Source organism: Panicum virgatum, chromosome 2K, assembly GCF_016808335.1.
Source record: "Panicum virgatum strain AP13 chromosome 2K, P.virgatum_v5, whole genome shotgun sequence".
Lineage (NCBI taxonomy): Eukaryota > Viridiplantae > Streptophyta > Magnoliopsida > Poales > Poaceae > Panicum > Panicum virgatum.
Window position 1 is genome coordinate 22737850 of NC_053137.1, and position 19708 is coordinate 22757557.

The window sequence follows — 19708 nt, forward strand, 5'->3', positions numbered from 1 at the left end:
CGTTTAGAGTCCTACTCCGAGTGGGTCGGGTAGTTTCCTTATACCTAGGCTAGTTCTACTGCCGTACGAGTAGTTACAGTAGACATAGGAAGTACCCATGCGATACTCCCTAGTATAGAATATTCCACGCCCATGAGCAGTCCCGCTGTCCTGGGTCTGACAAGCCCCCGAGCTCTTCGTAGTCGAGTCTTGCAGGCATTGAGTACTTCCGAAGATGTCCATCGAGTGCTTTCGAGTGCTTCTGGAATCTATTGCTCAGGCTTGGAGTCCTTTGAGCGCCTCGAGTAGTCTTCCAAGTACTTCCGTGGCTGCATCGAGGCTATGAGGTGCTCTAGCCCCAAATTTCTCCTTCTAATATGGTGCGCGATGTACTCGCGCTCCATATGGAGTAGCCCCCGAGCCTTAGGTTGAACCGATGGATCAGGCTGAGGGTCATTTTTGTTTTGAGGTCTGTTTTTGAAAAAAGTTTGCCGTTTGTGACACTTGTCTCGCAGCCCCCGAGCCTTGACTTGAAATCCCTCGATTTAGGGTTAAGGTTCCCAAACCAAGGCATTCTTTGTGGCCTTTGGTTTTCCTGGTATTCCCAGAAATGCCATTGTCCTGTTTATATAACGGTGGAGATCCGATCTGTGTTTTCCTCTTCTCTTGCCTCCTGCCCTTTCCATAGCCTTTTTGTGTTAGGTTTCGTCTTCTATCTTCCTTTGATTTCTTAGCCCTCGAGCATATACATGAGAAGAGGCTCGTGACCTTCTAGATGGCACCGAAGAAGTCCAAACATCAAATGTCTGAGAAGGAGGCAACTATGGCTGATGGGTGGAAGAAGAGTAAGTTGTCTGAAGCTGCGATCTCATCTCTTGTTAGCCGCCGTCTTTTGCAATCCAGAACTTTGATCCAGTGGCAGCCGGCCGAAGGTCATGGGAGGCCATTTGAAAAAACTTCTAAAATTGTTTTTTTGCAAAACCTTTGTTGAGCGTGGCCTTGCCATTCCGGCCTGTGACTTTTTGCAGGGTCTCCTTTTCTTCCGGGGTATTCAGTTTCATCACTTAACACCTGACTCGATCCTCTATATAGCTATTTTTGTTCAGATATGTGAGGCGTTTCTTGGGATTTATCCCCATTTTGATCTCTTCAAAAGTCTCTTTTCCTTGAAATCGTGCCCCAATCTTAGGAATATTGCCAGGGTGGGGGGGGGGGTGCTGATCTCCAGTTCCGTTTTGGCATGGCGGAGAAGTATATTCCGTATTCTCTGCGCCGTCAGATTGGGGATTGGAAAGCGGAGTGGTTTTATATCGACAACCATGCTCCTGGTCTTTCGGAGAGGACTCCTGGACCACCGAAGCCGCATCATGAGTGGTGTGTGCCTGCTGGTAATGCTGATCAGGTGGGAGAGCTTCTGAAGCAAATTGCTAGGCTGCGAAGGGAGGGGGTGACTGGGGTTACAGTTGTCTCATCCTGTCTTAGGAGGCAGATTCAGCCCTTGCAGTGCCGCACTCATCCTGGCTTCGAGTATACGGGATTGCACGACCCCTCTCGGTTTTCTTCAGAGAAGACCGGTCGAGATGAGGCTGTGGTGCTTCTTTATGATCTCTTTGAGGGTGTTACTTCCCTGCCTGAGCTTCTGGATTTATTTCGTGCAAGTAATCCTTAGAAACAGGTATGGTTCTCTATCATCGAGTGGTTTTCTGAACTATCCTCTTGTGCTTTGGCTGACTCTCGGTCTTTTGTAGGATGATTTGTTGGTTTATCGGAGTGATCCCCCGTTGCCGGAGGTTCATCGGCCGAGCCATATGATGCTTAGTGCTCATTTACAGCCCCATGATTATCGGCCGGATTTGGATCCAACTGTTTCGGAGACTCTATCGAGTTCTAACTCTGATGACCGTGCTACCCTTGCCGACTTGATGAAGGGTAAGATGGGAGGAGTCGAGCTTTTGGCTCGTGAGGGGAGTCCGGGACCCGAAGCCGACATTAGTTGTCCCAAGAAGCCGAGGACAACTGTGTGAAAGCGAAGAGTTAGCGACGATGTCAGGTAACCAGTCGGGTGGTTTTTGTCTCACTCTTGGTTTTTGCTGCCTGATATCTTTGCCTCTGATTTCAGCCCTGGTCCTGTGCCTAAGCATAAGCGAGTCATTGGGGAGAGGGCTCCTGCTGCTGCTGTTCCTTCTGATGCGGCGGAGTCTTCGAGGAGGGCTGGTGGGGTGGGTTTGCAGTCTCCGGAGGAGATTCCAGTTGGTGAGCCCATCATTTCCCCTTACAATGGTTCGAAGGTTCTTCCAGTTGCTCGACTGCTTCACGCGGGTAGGACAACAGGTGTCTCACCGGATGCTGAGGAGGTGGAGGAGTCGAGTGATAGCCTGCTGGAGGAGATTAGGGCGTCTCCTTCTCCTTTTGAAAGTTATCATGGCGAGTAGCTTGAGGATGATCTGTAGTTGACGGCTGGAAACATGAAGAAGTTCTTGGCCGTTGTGCGGGAATTCACCAAGTTCTCTTTGGTAAGTACTATTGTCTAGTACTTTTTCCTTGTGCAGAATTTTCTGTGGGCTGACTTTGTTGTTGCAGCAAATGCCAATCGGTCATATCTGAAAACTCAAAAGCTGAAAGAGACTGAGGCGGATCGCCAGAAGATCTCTCTACTGGAAGCGGAGAATGCTGCTTTGAAGAAAGACAAAGCCGCACTCGAGCAGAGGGTCAGGATGCTGAAGGAGGTGATCCAGAAGAACTGAGGTGGTCTCTTGTCCTGAGTTCGGATGCTTTCCTTTTTGATCATAGAGGTGCTTATGTCTTTTTGTTGTTGCTGCAGACGGTGCTGAGGAACACCAGAAGGAGTTGAAAGAACTTTGGGTGGCTGCTCAGACTGTTGTCGAGTCTTTAGGTTCCACCGGAGAGTCTGATGGCAGTTTGGCTGACCGGCTGTAGAAGGTTCCTCAAAAGTTTGCCGAGTACTTGGCCGAAGCTTCTAGGAATTGTGTAGCGCAGGCTCTCGGTCTTGTCAAATCGTACTGGTCTTGGGCCAAGATAGGTGTCCTTGGCGATGGCATGTGTTCAACTTCTGACCATGACCAATTTGTCAAGTTTGTAGAGGAGGCGGAACCTGTGGCCGACCAGATTGTAAAGTTGATGGACCAGTAGGATGTACTGTATCTTCTCTTTGTCATGTGGATATGACTTTTTTGGTCAATAATAATTTTTCTTGATTGTCCATCTTGTGTGGGTGTAGAGATCATGTCTCTTCTTTGACTTCCATCTTGTGGATGACTAGCCCTTTTTGAGATGTTCTCTTTTCAGGTCGATTACCTTGGTAGTCGATTAATTGACATCTCGTGGGCGTCTTTGTAGATGAGGGTGGTTTGTCCTTCAGAGGTCGGGTACCGTAGTAGTCGACGAGGTGTTGTATCATGGATGATGATTTCCTTTTGGGATATAGGGAACTTGTCCCATCCGAAAGTCGAGTACTGTAGTAGTCGATAGTTATTGTCTCATGGACATGAGAATCATCTTGGGAGATAGGGAGCTTTGTCCCATCCGAAATCGAATACCGGAGTAGTCGATTATTGCTGTCTTATGGGCGATGGAATCCTCTTGGGAGATAGGGAGCTTTATCCCATCCGATTATTCGCCGTGCCTTTGACTTTGAGTGAACAAAGAAATGTTTGTATTCGAGGTAGTCGATGGAGTTATGACTCCTGAAGAGCGTAGAGAACTTATCTCTAGGGCCGCAAGGCACATGGCCCTTAGCCCCGACTACTCGATTCACCGTGCCTTTGACTTTGAGTGAACAAAGAAAGGTTGGTATTCGAGGTAGCCAATGGAGTTACGACTCCTGAAGAGGGTAGAGAACTTGTCTCTAGGGCCGCAAGGTACATGGCCCTTAGCCCCGACTACTCGATTTGCCGAGCCTTTGACTTTGAGTGAACAAAGAAAGGTTGGTATTCGAGGTAGCCGATGGAGTAACGACTCCTGAAGAAGGTAGAGAACTTGTCTCTAGGGCCGCAAGGCTCATGGCCCTTAACCCCGACTACTCGATTTGCCGTGCCTTTGACTTTGAGTGAACAAAGAAAGGCTGGTATTCGAGGTATGGTTGTCAAGTTGTGAGCAGCAAGCGAACGGCCACGATGGAGGTATGGTTGTCAAGTTGTGAGCTGACAAGTGACTCTATTTGGCGAAGTACTGGCATCCTGGGCATCGTTTGACTAAGTTCTGTGTCTGATAATGCTGTGGGCCAGTAGAATCCTGACCTGAAGACTTTGCCGACCAGTGTGCGTGAAGCCGCGTGGTTTCCACATGTGCCTTCATGAGCTTCCTATAGGATTCCTTTTTCCTTCTTCTGTTGTGACACACTTCATTAGGATTCCTGATCCTGCTCCTCGCTTGTAGAGTGTGTTGTCGACGAGGACGTAATTCTTGTTGCGACGCATGATGCGCACCGCTTCTGCGTCGTCTTTTTTGATTCCCGGTGGGAGTACTTTGTCCTTGATGTAGTCGATAAACGTAGTGTGCCAATCAGCTTCGATCATCATTACCTCTCGACTGGTTTCTTGGGGAACCAGGTCGACTTCCATTTGGGTGGAAATATTGATTGAGGGGTGATGAAGCTCATGGACGAAGATTCCTGGAGGGACTTCCGCTCAGTTAGAGCCAAGTTTTGAGACGACGTCTACGGCCACATTGTTGTCGCGGACAACGTGGTGGATTTCTAGTCCTGTAAACTTGTTTTTAAGTTTCCTGATCTCTGCAACGTAGGCGTCCATGGTCTCTTTGTTGATGTCCCATTCCTTGTTTACTTGTTGGACCACAAGGAGGGAGTCTCCGTAGACGAGTAGCCGCTTGATGCCAAGTGAGATGGCCAGTCGGAGGCCGTGTAGGAGGGCTTCGTATTCTGCTTCGTTGTTAGATACTTCGAAGAGGATTTGGAAAACATACTTGAGTTGCTCACCTTTTGGAGAGATGAAAAGTACGCCTGCTCCTCCTCCACCCAATTTCAGTGAGCCATCGAAGTACATGGTCCAGTGATCTGATATGGATGGTGGGGTAGGTACTTGGTTTTCACTCCATTCAGCTAGGAAGTCGACTAGAGCCTGGGACTTGATTGCTGTTCTTGGCGTGAATTTCAGCTCGAGTGCCCCTAGTTCGACTGCCCACTTTGAGATGCGACCAGTCGCGTCTCGGTTGTGTAAGATTTCTCCCAATGAGAAGTCCATGATGACCAATATCTTGTACTTGTCGAAGTAATGTCGCAGCTTCCTTGAGGTGATCAGTATCGCGTAGAGTAGTTTCTGAATCGGTGGGTATTGCATCTTTGATTCAGAGAGTACTTCACTTATGAAGTTGACTGGTCTTTGGACGCCATAGGCGTGACCTTCTTCTTTGCGTTCTACCACAATTGCCGTGCTGACGACGTGTGTGGTGGCTGCAATATAGAGGAACAGTTCCTCTCCTGGCAATGGAGCCGTGAGGGTGGGAGGAGACTGGAGGTGCTGCTTGAGATCTTCGAGAGCATCGGCTGCTTCTTGAGACCATTTGAATTTATCTTGTTTCTTGAGTAGCTTAAAGAAAGGAAGGCCTCTCTCTCCGAGTCTTGATAAGAATCTGTTTAGAGCAGCCATGCATCCTATGAGCTTCTGAACGTCTTTGATGGATGCTGGATCTTCCATGTTCAAGATGGCGTTAATTTTCTCTGGGTTTGCTTCGATTCCTCGGTGGCTGACAATGAAGCCGAGTAGTTTTCCGTATGGTACACCGAAAACGCACTTGGTCGGGTTCTATTTCCACCTGAAGCTTCGCAAACTGTTGAAGGTTTCTTCTAGGTCGGGGATAAAGGAGTCGAATTCTTTTGTTTTCACGACCACATCATCGACGTAGGCTTCCACGTTGCGATGGAGCTGTTTGGTGAAGCATAACTGTATGGCGCGCTGATAAGTCGCTCCAGCATTCTTCAGTCCAAAGGACATGGTATTGTAAGCGTATGCGCCAATTGGAGTGATGAACGCTGTTTTGATCTGGCCTTCTTCCTTGAGAGCTATTTGATGATAGCCCGAGTAACAGTCCAGGAAGGATAGCAGTACGCATCCGGCTGTCGAATCGATGACTTGGATGATGCGAGGGAGCCCAAAGGGATCCTTAGGGCAATGCTTGCTGAGGTCTGTGTAGTCGACACACATCCTCCACTCGTTGTTCTTTTTGAGAACGAGTACTGGGTTCGCCAGCCATTCGGGGTGGTAAACTTCTTTGATGAATCCGGCCACGAGAAGCTTGGCGAGTTTTTTCTTGATGGCTTCTCTTTTCTCTGTTGAGAATCTTCGTAGCCTTTGCTTCTTTGGAGTAGTGGTAGAGTTCACATTCAGGGAGTTCTCGATCAACTCCTTTGGGACACCGGGCATGTCGGCTGGTTTCCATGCAAATACGTCGCGGTTGGCCCTAAGGAAGTTGACGAGCGCGCTTTCCTATTTGTCAGAAAGCCCTGTCCCGATCAAGGCTGTCTTCGACGGGTCTTCTTCTTGCAGTTGAATTATCTTGACCCCGACGTTGTCGGGTGGCTTTGGGGCAGAGCGGTTTGTCTTCTTTGTTGGGATCTCTGATCCGGACGCCACGTACTGCTGGGATGCTGCCAGTACTTCTTCTATGGTTTCCGGGAGTTGATTTGTGGAGGCCTAAGTTATAGCTTCCTTTCACATTCAAAGGATCTTTGAAGGTCTCCGCGGAAGGTGAGGACTCCTGTTTTTTCCGGGATCTTCAGCAGAAGGTAGACATAGTGGGGAACTGCCATGAATTTGGCCAATGCTAGCCGTCTGAGTATGGCGTGATATGAAGACTCGAAGTCTGCTACCTCGAACTTGATGAGTTCCGTTTGGTAGTTATCTGGTGCGCCGAAGGTGACTGGGAGCACCACGGTACCAACTGGGAAAGAAGCGTTCCCTGGGACGATGCCGTAGAAGGGTGCTTTGCTTGGTTTCAGTTTGTTGGATATATCGAGTCCCATCTTAGGGATTGTACTCATGAAGATGAGGTTCAGTCCACTACCTCTGTCGATTAGTACCCGAGTAAGAATGGACCCGGCTACCACTGGGTCCAGGACGAGTGGCAATTTTTCGGGTTCGGAAAAGTTGGTCCATTGATCCTCCCTTGAGAAGGTTATGGGTGTTTCACTGCGCCTTAGTGGTTTCTAGACTGCTGATTCCATCTTCAGTATTTCACGCCAGATCAGTTTCTGGTTTCTCCTATTGAAAGAAGAGTCTCCTCCATAGATCATGTTGACCCTATTGGCAGGTTGCTGGAATCCCATGGTTCCATCTTTGTCGCCATCTTCATCGTCTTGTTTATCTTTCTTCTTTTTGTCTTCTTCTAATTGATGTTGTTGGAGAGACTTGCGAAGGCTAACATATTCGAGGATTGTGTGCTTTCCTTTAGGATGTAAAGGGCAAGGTCTATCGAGTAGTTTCTGGAAATCATCTTGCAGGTTTCCTTTCTTGCCTTTCTGTCCTCGTTCCATTATAGCTACTGTATCCTCCGGCTTTCATTTCTTGTCGAAGTTGCGCTGCCCCTTATCTGTCCGCGAATCTCTGTTGCGTTTCTGATTGTTATCCTCACGGCGGGGGAAGCGATCGCGTTCTTGTTCTTCTTGGTCGGCCCATGTGAGCATCATGTCTCGCAATGCTACAACCGAACGGGGTCTATTTCTCCCGAAGTCTCGGTATAACTGTTGCGCAGCGAGGCCATTGTGGAAACAGTCGATCACATCGTCGTCTGCTATGTTGGCAATGGTGGCTCGGGTATGGAAAAATCTCTTTATGTATGTCCTCAGGGCTTCACCTTGCTCCTGTTTGCACAGTCGTAAGTCATGGCGAGTGGCTGGGCGATGAATTGAGCCCTGGAAGTTGTCGATGAAGGTCTTTTTCAAGTCCTCCCACGAGTGGATCGAGTTGTGTCTTAAGCTTTTGAGCCATGTCAGGGGGGCGGATTCCAGAGCCATAGGGAAGTATATGACTTTAGTAGAATTTGTGCCTCCTGCTACTTCGATAGCAGTCGAGTAGATCCGTAGCCATTGTTTGGGATCCTGCTTGCCGTTGTACTTTTTTAGATTTTGCATATTTACCTGGTTGAAACCAGTCGGGTACTCGTCCTAATTTATGTTCTAGCTGAAAGCTGGGAATCGATCAGTTTCATCCATAGGTCGTCCATGTCGTTTGGCGTTAATGATGTCCCAAGCGTCATTAGGGTATAGGTCATGGCTTCTCGAAGGACAGGCGTGACAACTCTCATCCTGGTACCTAGGCCGGGGTTGGCCACGCGGGTGGTTGCCTTGGTTTGCTTTCTGATGTCCCTTCTGTTTAGCAGGGGTCCGACTATTGTGGGAAACCGATGGAGCAGGGTTTTGTCTCCCAATCTGACGCAAGGCATCTCTGGTCAAGCGCTGAATTTCGCGAATTTGAGGAGGGTCTGGCAAGGCTTGCATCAATATAGCTGCCTCAGCCAGGTTGATTAGAGGACTGTCAAAAACATTGTCGGCCGCTTCGTCCAGGTCTTGCTGCAGGTTTCGCGGTCCGTGCGGAGCCGGAGCGCGCTGAGCTCGAGTAGTCGCGTTTTTTCTGCGAGTGGCACGACGGCGGTTGCATTGTCACCGGCTTTCCTTGTCTTGTTGGGACTCGTCTTGCGGAGCATTGACCGACAGCTCATCGTCTGAAATTTGATCTAGACTATCGTTGGCGTACCGATCAGCCTGAGAGCCAAGTGCACTTTCATCTCCATGAAGTGAAACGTACACTTGTCTATCCAGGGTCGAGTAAGTCGTGCTGTAATCGACCAGAGCAGTGTCGCCGACTTCCTCTCCTTTGACTGGAGAAAGAGGTCTGCCCGGCAGATAGGGCGAATCCCGTAGGCAAGCTACCATCCGTGCATTGTTGATGTCATCGGTGATTCAGAGTTTTTTCAGAAGACGACTCGGCTTTGAGGTGTAACCATGATGGTCAGACTCTGGCAATCGAGAGAATCCGAATCGAGATCGAAGTCATCATCTAAATTTGGGAAGGAGTCGAACAGGGGAGGAATCCGAGTCCCAGTCCGGTTCCTTTGGCGGGAAAGTGCTGAATGCGACATGGCCGAATTCTTCGGTCTGAAGGGGAATCAAGTTGGTGTTTAGTCCGAAAAGGACAAGTTCTCGATTCCCTTAGCAATTCCGGGGAGAAGGATTTCGGCGGAAGTGATCTTGCCGAGTTGTTCTTGCCGGGGCGTCTCTGTGCTCGCGGGGTTGACCAGATGGCTCGAAAACCCCCCTGGTATGTTGGCGATGCAGACCCACGAACCGAACACGAAGGTGGTTCCGGCGTCGATCACCGGGAAGCTAAATTCAAAGGAAGCCATCGAATTCTTCTGTTGATCTTTGGCGAGATGTCCCACAGTGGGCGCCAGCTGTCGGTGTTTTACCGTCGGGTTCTCCGAAGGGTATCCCGAGGAGAGTGGTTATGAGTAGGGACTCGCCGAGATCAGAACGCGATGGTGCATGGAACACAAGGATTTAGACAGGTTCAGGCTGCCGGAGCGAAATACCCTACGTCCAGTGTGGTGGTTTGTATTCCCTCAGGTATTGTTCGATGTTTTGGAGGGGTCCCTGTTCGCCCTTATATAGTCTGGGGGAACAGGGTTACATGAAAAGTCCTAGCCGAGTATGTTTAGAGTCCTACTCCGAGTGGGTCGGGTAGTTTCCTTGCACCTAGGCTTGTTCTACTGCTGTACGAGTAGTTACAATAGAGATAGGAAGTACCCATGCGATACTCCCTACTATAGAATATTTCACGCCCATGAGCAGTCCCGTTGTCCCGGGTTTGACAACCTCCGCAGCCAAACAATTCAAGACTGCCACCCCCAAAACACAACTTCAACAACCAATAAGAGTTACCACCACCTCCGCCGGGCCTCCCACCAAAACAAGAAAACCAAAACACCCAGAATGCCCAATCCACAGCACTACCAACCTTCGGCATGATCATGCCAATCTCCGGGGGATCATCTCTAGAGTTTGAAAACAAAAGACAATAGAGAAATTACTTCAGGTAGGTTCACTCAATCCTGGTGGACGGCCCTGTCAAGAAAATCCAGTGGTCACACATGCCAATAACCTTCTCTGAAGAAGACGTGGACCTCCTCAGCCTCCCACATACAGATGAATTGGTCATTGGCACCAATATTCAAGGCTGGACCATCGGAAAAGTCCTGGTCAACACTGGAAGCTCCGCAGACATCATTTTCTCCAGCACCTTCAACCGCATGAACATAGACCACAACCTCTTGCAGCCAGCGGACATCCCGCCCATTGGCTTAGGAGGCAAAAGGGTCAATGCGCTTGGAAAGATAACACTCCCAGTATCCTTCGAGGACTTGTCCAACCCAAGGACAGAACACGTCACCTTCGATGTTGTTGAAATGAACTACCCATAAAACGCAATCTTCGGACGAGATCTCATAAACAAGTTTGAGGCAATTATCCATCAACTATATCTATGCATGAAAATGCCAGCAGTCAAAACCCGTAGGTCTGGCCGCCCGGCAGCCGAGCGGCAGGGGCTTATCTGCAAAAAAAAGTCGACAAAAAATTGCGCCGAGGTCCCTGTAGGTCTGGCCGCCCGGCAGAGGAGCGGAGGGCCCTGGCCGCCTGCCTGCGGGGCGACCGCCCCCCCCCCCCCAACGCCTGCGGGGCGACCGGCCCCCCCAACCCTATATAAGGTGTTGGCTGCCCCTCACCCCCTCATTTGCCTCACTAAAAATCCAGAAAAAAAAGAAAAGAGAGGGAGGGAGAGAGAGAGGAGGGGTGAGGGAGAGGCAAAGCGGCGAAGCCCTGCCGGATTTTCAAGCCGGCGACTGTAGGTAACTAAAATTTTCTACATTTTATAGAGAACTTAGCTAACGTACGACTGACCGTAAATTAGGCCGGCCGTATGGCCTATCCTTTTATGGCAACCGGAGTATCACGTTTTCATCTACTTTCCTTTTTTGGATAACGCGCCCAACAAAAAACACAAAAAATATATTTAAACCTCAATTTTACTCTCGAATAAGCACATCTTTGAAAAACAATAAGCAAATTAGAATATATACAAATGCATTTACAACCCATCTAAATTCTAAGCTTTAACAAATTTCAAAACTAACAATATTATGTGATTGGCTAATTGCCTCCACTGTTATACCAATGAATAAAAAAAATCTAGAGCTACAGCTACTACCAAGCTGCTCATGAATAAAAAATCACTATGTTCGGCAGCTCCAGCAGCCTCTAGCCCAACAGTGTTTTTCTCTCACACCGCTCCAGCACCAGCTTCCAGCCACCAGCCAGGCAATAGTATTTTTCTCTCACACCACTCCAGCTCCAACCCAGCGAATAGAGTAAATGAGGTTTGCTACAACTAAAACTGCCGCCGATTGTCATCTGATGAACTTTTAGGCCACCAAGCACCAAGCTGAACAACATGTTATGTTGCTGATTCGATGAGAAAACTTGCAAGCAAAAAATAATGCATTTCGAACCATTAAGGGACTGTCATCTAAACTATAGAAAACAAGTCTTCAAGCCTCCTCCAGAATCTAGAATAAAACAAGAATTGAATCAGTAGAAATAAGAATTGGCAGGTAGTCTGAACATAAAAAATTCTAGATTAGAACAGAAATGCTAAACTAAAAATAAAAAATTTCAAATATTCATATTCTCTAGACACGACCATATGACCTGAAAATGCAATGATCATAACTAATTCGGGTCTTGCAAATAATTAATTCAAATGTTAAAATACCTATTGTAACCCATATTATTGCCTATGAAGAATAATATTATTGCACAATTCCTACCAATATTATTGCCTAGTTCTGAAAATGTTTCTAGTATTTGATATGTTTGCCTGCTGGAAAGTGTTGAAATGCTTCTCGTATTTGATTTATTTGCCTACAGGGAAGTAATGAAATACTTCTAGTAATTGATATAATTCTCTATATGAAACTCCTGAAAATGCTTCTACCATTGACAAAAATGCCTATTGCAAAGTATTGAAATGTTTATGATGATGTGAAAAAGAATGAAATAACCATTTCACATTCCGGAACCGAACTGAAGCTCCATTCCTGAAACCCACATTAACAGCAACATGAATACATCACCCACCCACCCTAGATTAAACCCCCAGACAAAGGAAGAGCAACTGATTGAAAAGCCCAAAATCACCCACCTAGATGAAGATGATGTCGGGATGCACTCAAAATTGCCCCCAAAACCGCCCAAAAGTGACATGAATTAGAGAAGAAAGAATGCTATAAAAATTGCCCAACGAATTGTAGTGTTTTTCCTTGACCTTACAATAATGTAGTGCATGAGTAGAATAGGAGGGGGAGAAGGTGCTCACAATTTTCACAGGGATGATCTCGAAAAGTTGTGGGCGTGCCTACTGCAGTAGATAGAAAGGCCAGCAAAAGCAACATGGTGGATGCTGAGTGCGAGATCTGCTTACATATACAACACAAAAATGAAGTCAAAATCCACATCAAAACTAAAGAACAACAGATACTACTAGTGAGGCATCAATTGCAAAGGAGAGCAACTAGATGGTTTCAGTACAACCAGAAGCTCGAACAGACACATAGTGCATATACAAAAAGCAAATTAGGACATAGACAAAGGTAAATTAGAACAGATATAAAGGCTTTTTATATATTAAAAAAATCATGCGGCTTCAGATCTACTGATTTACTACATAGATTGACGAAGGCTACAACCCGCTATAACTTTCTCTTAGCTTGTGTAAACATCAGCGCTAATTGCCATAGCCGGTTATTTAAAACATTGGTGCGTCCCAATTTCAATACAACATCATATAGTTCAGTATTGCAAGAAAAAAGACATGATCAGAACACAATAGTTATGAACTTAGTCAACACTGAACAATTTGGCAAACTGATATGAAACTCATATATGTTCAAGTGCTATTGCGCAAAAAAAACCTCAAATGAAACTCACATTGCTGTCCAGGGGCTACTTTCTCTTCCCTTGCCTGATTCCTTGAGCACAAGTTCAACGAACTGATACCACCTACTAGTTTCTGCGCAAAGGACAAATGATTGACATCAGAACATGATATTCTCTCCTCAAAACACAGATGCAAAAATAGTTGAATACAAAAAAAAATCACAGCATAGTGGAATGCCTTTTGGTCCTTTGTCTGCTACCTTTTGTCTCCTATGACTCCTTGAATGCAAATCATAAGGACGATTCCCTACCCCTTTGTCTATTGTGACTCATTCTCCAGTTAATTCCTTCCCCTCACCAACTTATGGAATTTTCGCATGAAAAAAGCTCCCAAATCAGTTTAGTTCACGAGATGTGGGAAAAAAGAGGAACGGGACAACATCAAAATCGTAGAGCACAATAGATGGCGATCCACTCACCTACATGCGAAATCCGGCAAATTCCAGAGGTGTTGAGGATGGATTGAGAGAGGACTCACCGGCAAAAAAGCCACAAAGCAGTCACCGTGTGTAGACTGTGAAAAGCGAGGACCTTTTGACTCAGAAAAGGGCATATGCTTATTCATCTATTGGAACCTAATTTATTTATCCTATGTTAGTAATGATGTAACAGACTTGGTTCCAGACAAAAAGGATAATCTATCACATGAGACGTATGAAAGTGTTAAAAAGTTTCTTGAACTCAACACTTAAAATGCTATCTGAATAGTATTTAAATGTCTGCAAAAAATTATTAAAATGCTTTTGATAATGCTAGTAGAAAAGTTTGTGGATTACATGCATCCAACATGTAGTTTTGCACTTGCTTAATTGTTTCTGAAACTTCCAATTCTTTTTTATTGCCAACATGAATACAGAACACACAGATAGAGAGAGGATTCATCAGTGATCAGGTTATTCACTGTAAAACAGGCTGGAGTATGTATTTCTCTGCATGCAAAAAATTCTACAAACCCAAAACAGGCATGGGTCCTATTGCAGGACCATGTATTCATAGGACACATCATGTACCCACACACACAAAAATATTTTCTTGCGCATACAAAATTTTACAAACCAGAATACCAAAATCTAGAATTGAAGCAGGGCATCGGTACTACTGCACAGGGTAATACACACAAAAACAACCCCAATAATTCATACCGGTATGTACGGGAGTGCAGGGCATCTTAATAGAGCACAAAATTCAGAGGGGCGTGCAGAGCATGCGCGAGAGTGGGTGAACTCATCTGATCCAGTCTGCAGCTTTTATTTCCTCTCCATTGGGACCAATGGATCCCTCGCCGGATTCCAGAATTGCACGCCTATGACCTCGGCGAAACACAAGACATGAAACGAAATCAGGAATTGGTGAGAGAAAAAATGTGCAGCACGCTGAAGGCTGAACCGCACGGGGATTCATCTCACCTTGGCCTGGTTTCTGCGCTTATACCCTCATCCTTTCTCCTCCGCTTCAATCCTGCAGATGCCTTTCTCCAACACTCGATGGGATCCAGGAATCGCTGGTGGACGCGAGATGAGAGAGAGGAACTCTAGAGAGAGAGACTGAGGAGGGAAATGTGAAACCACATTAGGAATCGGCAAGAGAAAAAATTGTGCAGCACCCTGAACACATGAGGATTCATCTCACCTTGGCCTGGTTTCTACTCTCCCCCATCTCCTCCTCCCCTTTTGCTTCAATCCCACTGATCCGTCCTCCAACCCTTGACTGGATCCAGCGAATGAGAGAGGAAGAGAGAGAGAGAGAGAGAGAGAGAGAGAGAGAGAGAGAGAGAGAGGAGGGTATCACGATGAAGAGGAACTCACCGTGCAAAATCCCAATGAAAATCTGGAGCAGCACCCATGGGTGGAATGGGAGAGGGCAGAGAGAGGAACCCTAGAGAGAGAGAGAGAGGGGGAGATGAAATGAACAGACGGGAGGGGAAGCGGTGGAAACCTAGAGAGAGAAAAGGGGAGAATGAAATGAACCAGTGGGAGGAGGGTTGTGCGCCTGCCCTCTAGTTAATTAATGATGGATGACAAATCGAGCCAGCCACTCCAGTGGACAAAATTACGGCAGGCCGGAAAGAAGTCATTACCTTTTATAAATAGATTATGTTGTAATTATTTTTTTGAAACAGTAGATTAGCAATCAGTTCAATTATTATTAGGAGTGATTAGTGCTACATTTAGGTGCGGTTACTTATAGTGATTAGCGTTGATATAGTACATTTAGTGTTAGATTTAGTATTAGAAAATACTAGAAAATTGTTAGAGAAGTATTAGAAAATCAAAAAAATTGCAAGATAATATTAGAAAATTGTAGAAAATGTTAAAAAATTGTAGAAAATTATAGAAAATGTTAGAAAATTGTAGAGAATGTTAGAAAATTGTAGAAAATGTTAGAAAATTGTAGAAAATTATGGAAACTATTTTGTTGAAACAGTAGATTAGCAATCAGTTTAATTATTATTAGGACTGATTAGTGGTACAATTAGGTGTAGTTACTTGTAGTGATTAGCGTTGATATAGTACATTAGCAATCTAATTAATTAATGTTAGTAGTGATTATTGCTAGATTAAATATTAGAAAGTACCTGAAAATTGTTAGAGAAGTATTAGAAAGTCTTAAAAATTGCAATATAATATTAGAAAATTTATAAAATATTAGAAATTATTATAAATTATTATAAATTGTTAGAAAATCTTAGAAATTAATTAGGAAATATAAGGAACTATTAGAAATATTTAGATGTGTGTGATTGTATTGTATTGTTTTGATCTTACGTGGTAGGTATGTCCGGGGTTACTCCTGCGTTGCTGGACCCAACAATAGACTCAGGTCACTGGTCCTTCCTTGCGAAGGTTCAGCACCAAGAACTAAACGTGCTGCATCCACGTCCACCTGCAGAGTTGGTTCCTGTAGACCCACGATGGGTGCCCAGGTGATATGTTGTCTATTTTCTGTATTTATCCATTATACATTTCGTTATATAATGTATTAACATTTGTGCACTGTATGATGCAGGCTGAGCGAGGCAGGTCTTCTCACTGTGGCTCGTCTTGCTGAGAGTGCTTTGGTGAAGCTAGACAGGTCTCTACTTTTAGCTCTCGTTGACAGATGGAGACCTGAGACACACACGTTCCACTTCCCTTGTGGGGAGATGGCACCGACCCTGCAGGACGTTGCGATGCTGCTTGGTCTTTCTATCATCGGAGACGCTGTCGGGCCCCGCGTGGTACCTTCTACGTGGCTGAAGGATCTTGAGGAACGTTTTGCAGGTGTTGCCACCACGATTGATCCTGAAGATTTCAATGAGCACCCACAGTCGAAAGGCCCTTCCAAGTCATGGCTCCTACAGTTTCAGGTACAATTTCGTACAAAACGATGTGTTGATGTATTTTATGGCTTTGAAATATCTCGTGTGTTTCTTATTCTCAATGTTCGTACTTCATTGCAACCGGATCTGTTGGCAGCCGATGCTGATGAGTACAGCGTGACTAGATCACTCGAGGCATACCTGCTGTGGTTGTTTGGGTACATCATGTTCAACAACTCACACGGCCACTGTGTGGATAGGGTGCTTCTGCCCTACGCACAGGAGATCGCCGATGCAGATGAGGATGCCATACCCTAATATAGTTGGGGTTCAGCGGTTCTTGCATGCACATATCGTGGACTCTGCAAGGCATCACGACAGAATGATAGGAATGCTATCCTAACGGGGTGTCCAATTCTGCTACAGCTTTGGTCTTACGAGAGGATTGCTATCGGTCATCCCATGATTGACCAGTCACCGTACAAGCCGGATATGCATGGTGACACGGAGGACGACAGACCCACCATGGGGACTCTCTGGTACTCTCGACAGGTATGAACCCAATAAAAAATTATATTCTATACATACTATGGTCATACATTGTTCCCTCAATACCTTTCTTATGGACACATAATTTTTATTTTTGCAGAAAACATGGGCACATGTACAGACCCGGCGGTCTTATCCTGAGTTTGTTGCCGAATTTGATCGATTGACCCCAGAAGACATTGTGTGGGAGCCATATAGTCCTTCGGATATAGCAGCACGTGCACCACTTGGGTTATCTTCGGTGTGCACACAGGACCAGGGCCTATGGATGACTACTGCAGCTTTGGTGTACGACGTTGCAGTTGAGGCCCACTGCCCGGATAGAGTCATGAGGCAGTTCGGTCGACGGCAGTCTTTCCCTGTGTCTTCAGTGTTGGATCGTGTTCAGCGCCACGATCATAGGTAACAAAAATGTATAAGTCCCCATGTACTAATAACGTGAAACTAATTTCTATTTAACGTGCAGTTTATCAAGGGCTGGACATCCTTTTTCGACAATGTGGGTCACTAGATTACAACCATGGGTGGCTGCGTGGGATGATGCAGGCGAGCAGTTGGCTGTGGATACCGGTCCACACACTGAGCCTTCGTTTCGGGCGTACCTGACCTGGTACGAACCGAAGACTCGTTGCCATTTGACGTATGTTGACATGCATCCACAGCCGCATGTTACGACTTCGCAGGATCGCTATGCACGACACAGGGATGAGGCATTAGCTGGGGCGGTGAGTAAATGTTGACGACATTTTCGATCTTTTAAGATTTGTATACTAAGTTTTTTTTGTTGCAGTTAGAGGCCTGTAGGTTGCTTGAATTATATTACTCACTGAATGTAATGAGGATTCATGGCGGGTCTACGATGAGCATGCCGGCACAACTCGAGGCCTGGACCACTCAACGTGATAGAATCCGAGGCATCCTTCAATCCTTTGGTATGCGGACGGAGTACGAGGATTCCTACGGATCGTTGCAAGCGTCGACGTCGGTTCCTTGTGGTCCCGCATGGCAGCAGTCTCCCTTATACCACCAACAGTACGAAGGTTTGGTGTGATATTTACCGATCCATATGTTTATATGTAGTATTTAAATACGACTCCACACAGGGTACGGGTACCCCGGTTCTCAGCCCTATGGAGGGCCAGGTGCCTTGCAAGGGGCTCCATTTCAAGGAACCCAGTTTATCTCTATGCCACCAGCTGGAGGGACTTTTGGTAAATATGTGGTGCATAATTTTATTTGCTTATGTTTGCTACGTGGGGGTACGGCTACTAGGACTACCTAGTGCTAGTGACATGCTGCATCGTTGTGTTTGTTGTGTTTTTTTAAATTACTTAAGGCATGTTAGCTTAGTTCAGAATCTGTTTACTGTAGTTGCAACGGGTTCTGCCATGTCACTGCATGTCTGATGTGTGTTTCATTAACGTTGTATTATGATGTAATTCTTATGGTTTACATTGTGTAATGCAATTTTTAGTTCTTAATTCTTACCGTTATATTTGATGTGTGGTTCACAGTATTCTAGTCTCCTGAAAAGGTCCGAAAATATTAAAGTCAAGTTCGAAGATTCACTAGATTGCTTGTGCATGCGTGGCACCTCGGCGCCGTGATCTGTGGCGCCACGACGTGTTATCTCGTCGCCACATATTACGGCGCCGACCCCAGGGTCTATTTCTGCAAAAAGTTACAAAAAGGGTACATATGTGAAATTCTTTCGCGAAATGGGATAAATTGCAAAAATTACGGCCGGTCGCCCCGCAGCCGGGCGGCCAGGGCCGGCCGCCCCGCTGCCGGGCGACCGGCCCCCAGGGACCTGCGTGCAATTTTCTCCGTGAAATTTTTTTCAGAAATGCCCCTGCCGCCCCGCTGCCGGGCGGCCAGGTCCCGGCCGCCCGACAGCGGGGTGGCCGGGGTATATTCCTGTAAATTTCCAAATCGAAAATATATTTTTGTAAAATACGAAAATAAAAAATATAAAAATATAAAAACTGCCTCTTCCTCCTTTACAACCCAGCCCAGAAACCAGCAAGCCCACCAGCCCATATGCTGTTCGAGCAGCCCAAAAGACCCATCCATGCCATCACGTGAATTTTTTTTGATACTTAAGGACTTTATTGAAATATCAAATACAAGATACAGGAATGAGGCGGTAGTTGCCCCAATGTATGCTTTGTAGAGCTAGATGGAGATGACAAGGTGCCAAGTGATTAGCATTGTTACAAGCAAAAAGGCAAGCTGGAAGGTTAGCTTGTGATCTAGCTTGAGCTGCCAGATCATGTGCAGTTGAGTTTCTTTGTCTTGGAATCTTGATGACAGTGAAGTTTGCTTGTTCAGAATTCCAGAGGAAATCTGCAATCAGTGGTCTTGTTCTCCAGTCAGCGGCTTGAGTGACCGGGTCTTGTTTGTGAAGGGTTGTTGCAAGTACCTTAGAATCTGTCAAGTATTGCACTTGATTAATCTCTAAGGTCTTGATGATTGCTGAAGTTAGCATTAGGGCATGTGTCTCAGCTTGTAGTGGATTTAGCGCTAAGTCAGTAATTGCATGAATGAAGACATTGTTGAGCGTAGCTTGTTGTGCTCCTTGGATTAAAATTCCAAGGCCAGTTTGTCTTGGGTTCGACCTTTGTGCGTCTGGTGTGATTGCTGCATCCACATAGCATCTTGTTCCTGAAAAAGGTGGGAGCGTGTTGTTGTGTGGTGGTGCTGTATTTTGTGGGTGGGTGGGTGCAGAAGGTTGATTTTGCAGCTCTTGTGTGATAGTGTGGGAGATATGGATGTCTGCCTTAACAGCATGAAGGACATGTGAAACTTTCCACTCTTTTTTGTTGAACCACATAGTGGTAATCAGCCTCTGAATCTCCTGC

General features: G+C 46.1%; 1 protein-coding gene and 1 long non-coding RNA gene across 2 annotated transcripts; one reads left to right on the top strand and one right to left on the bottom strand.

The window, feature by feature from the left end:
• Positions 1 to 11382: 11382 nt before the first annotated feature.
• Positions 11383 to 13493, bottom strand: LOC120695990. The gene is made up of 5 exons (XR_005683974.1): positions 13420 to 13493; positions 13201 to 13301; positions 12992 to 13073; positions 12381 to 12477; positions 11383 to 11571 (listed from the first exon to the last, which is right to left on the bottom strand). It is a non-coding gene; the product is annotated as an uncharacterized LOC120695990 (long non-coding RNA).
• Positions 13494 to 16742: 3249 nt separating this feature from the next.
• On the top strand, positions 16743 to 17265 carry LOC120695991 (serine/threonine-protein phosphatase 7 long form homolog). The gene is made up of 2 exons (XM_039979172.1): positions 16743 to 16850; positions 16948 to 17265. Exons 1-2 carry the CDS (start codon positions 16761 to 16763, stop codon positions 17251 to 17253), a joined length of 396 nt encoding a protein of 131 aa, XP_039835106.1. The 5' UTR covers positions 16743 to 16760; the 3' UTR covers positions 17254 to 17265.
• The last annotated feature ends 2443 nt before the right edge of the window (positions 17266 to 19708 follow it).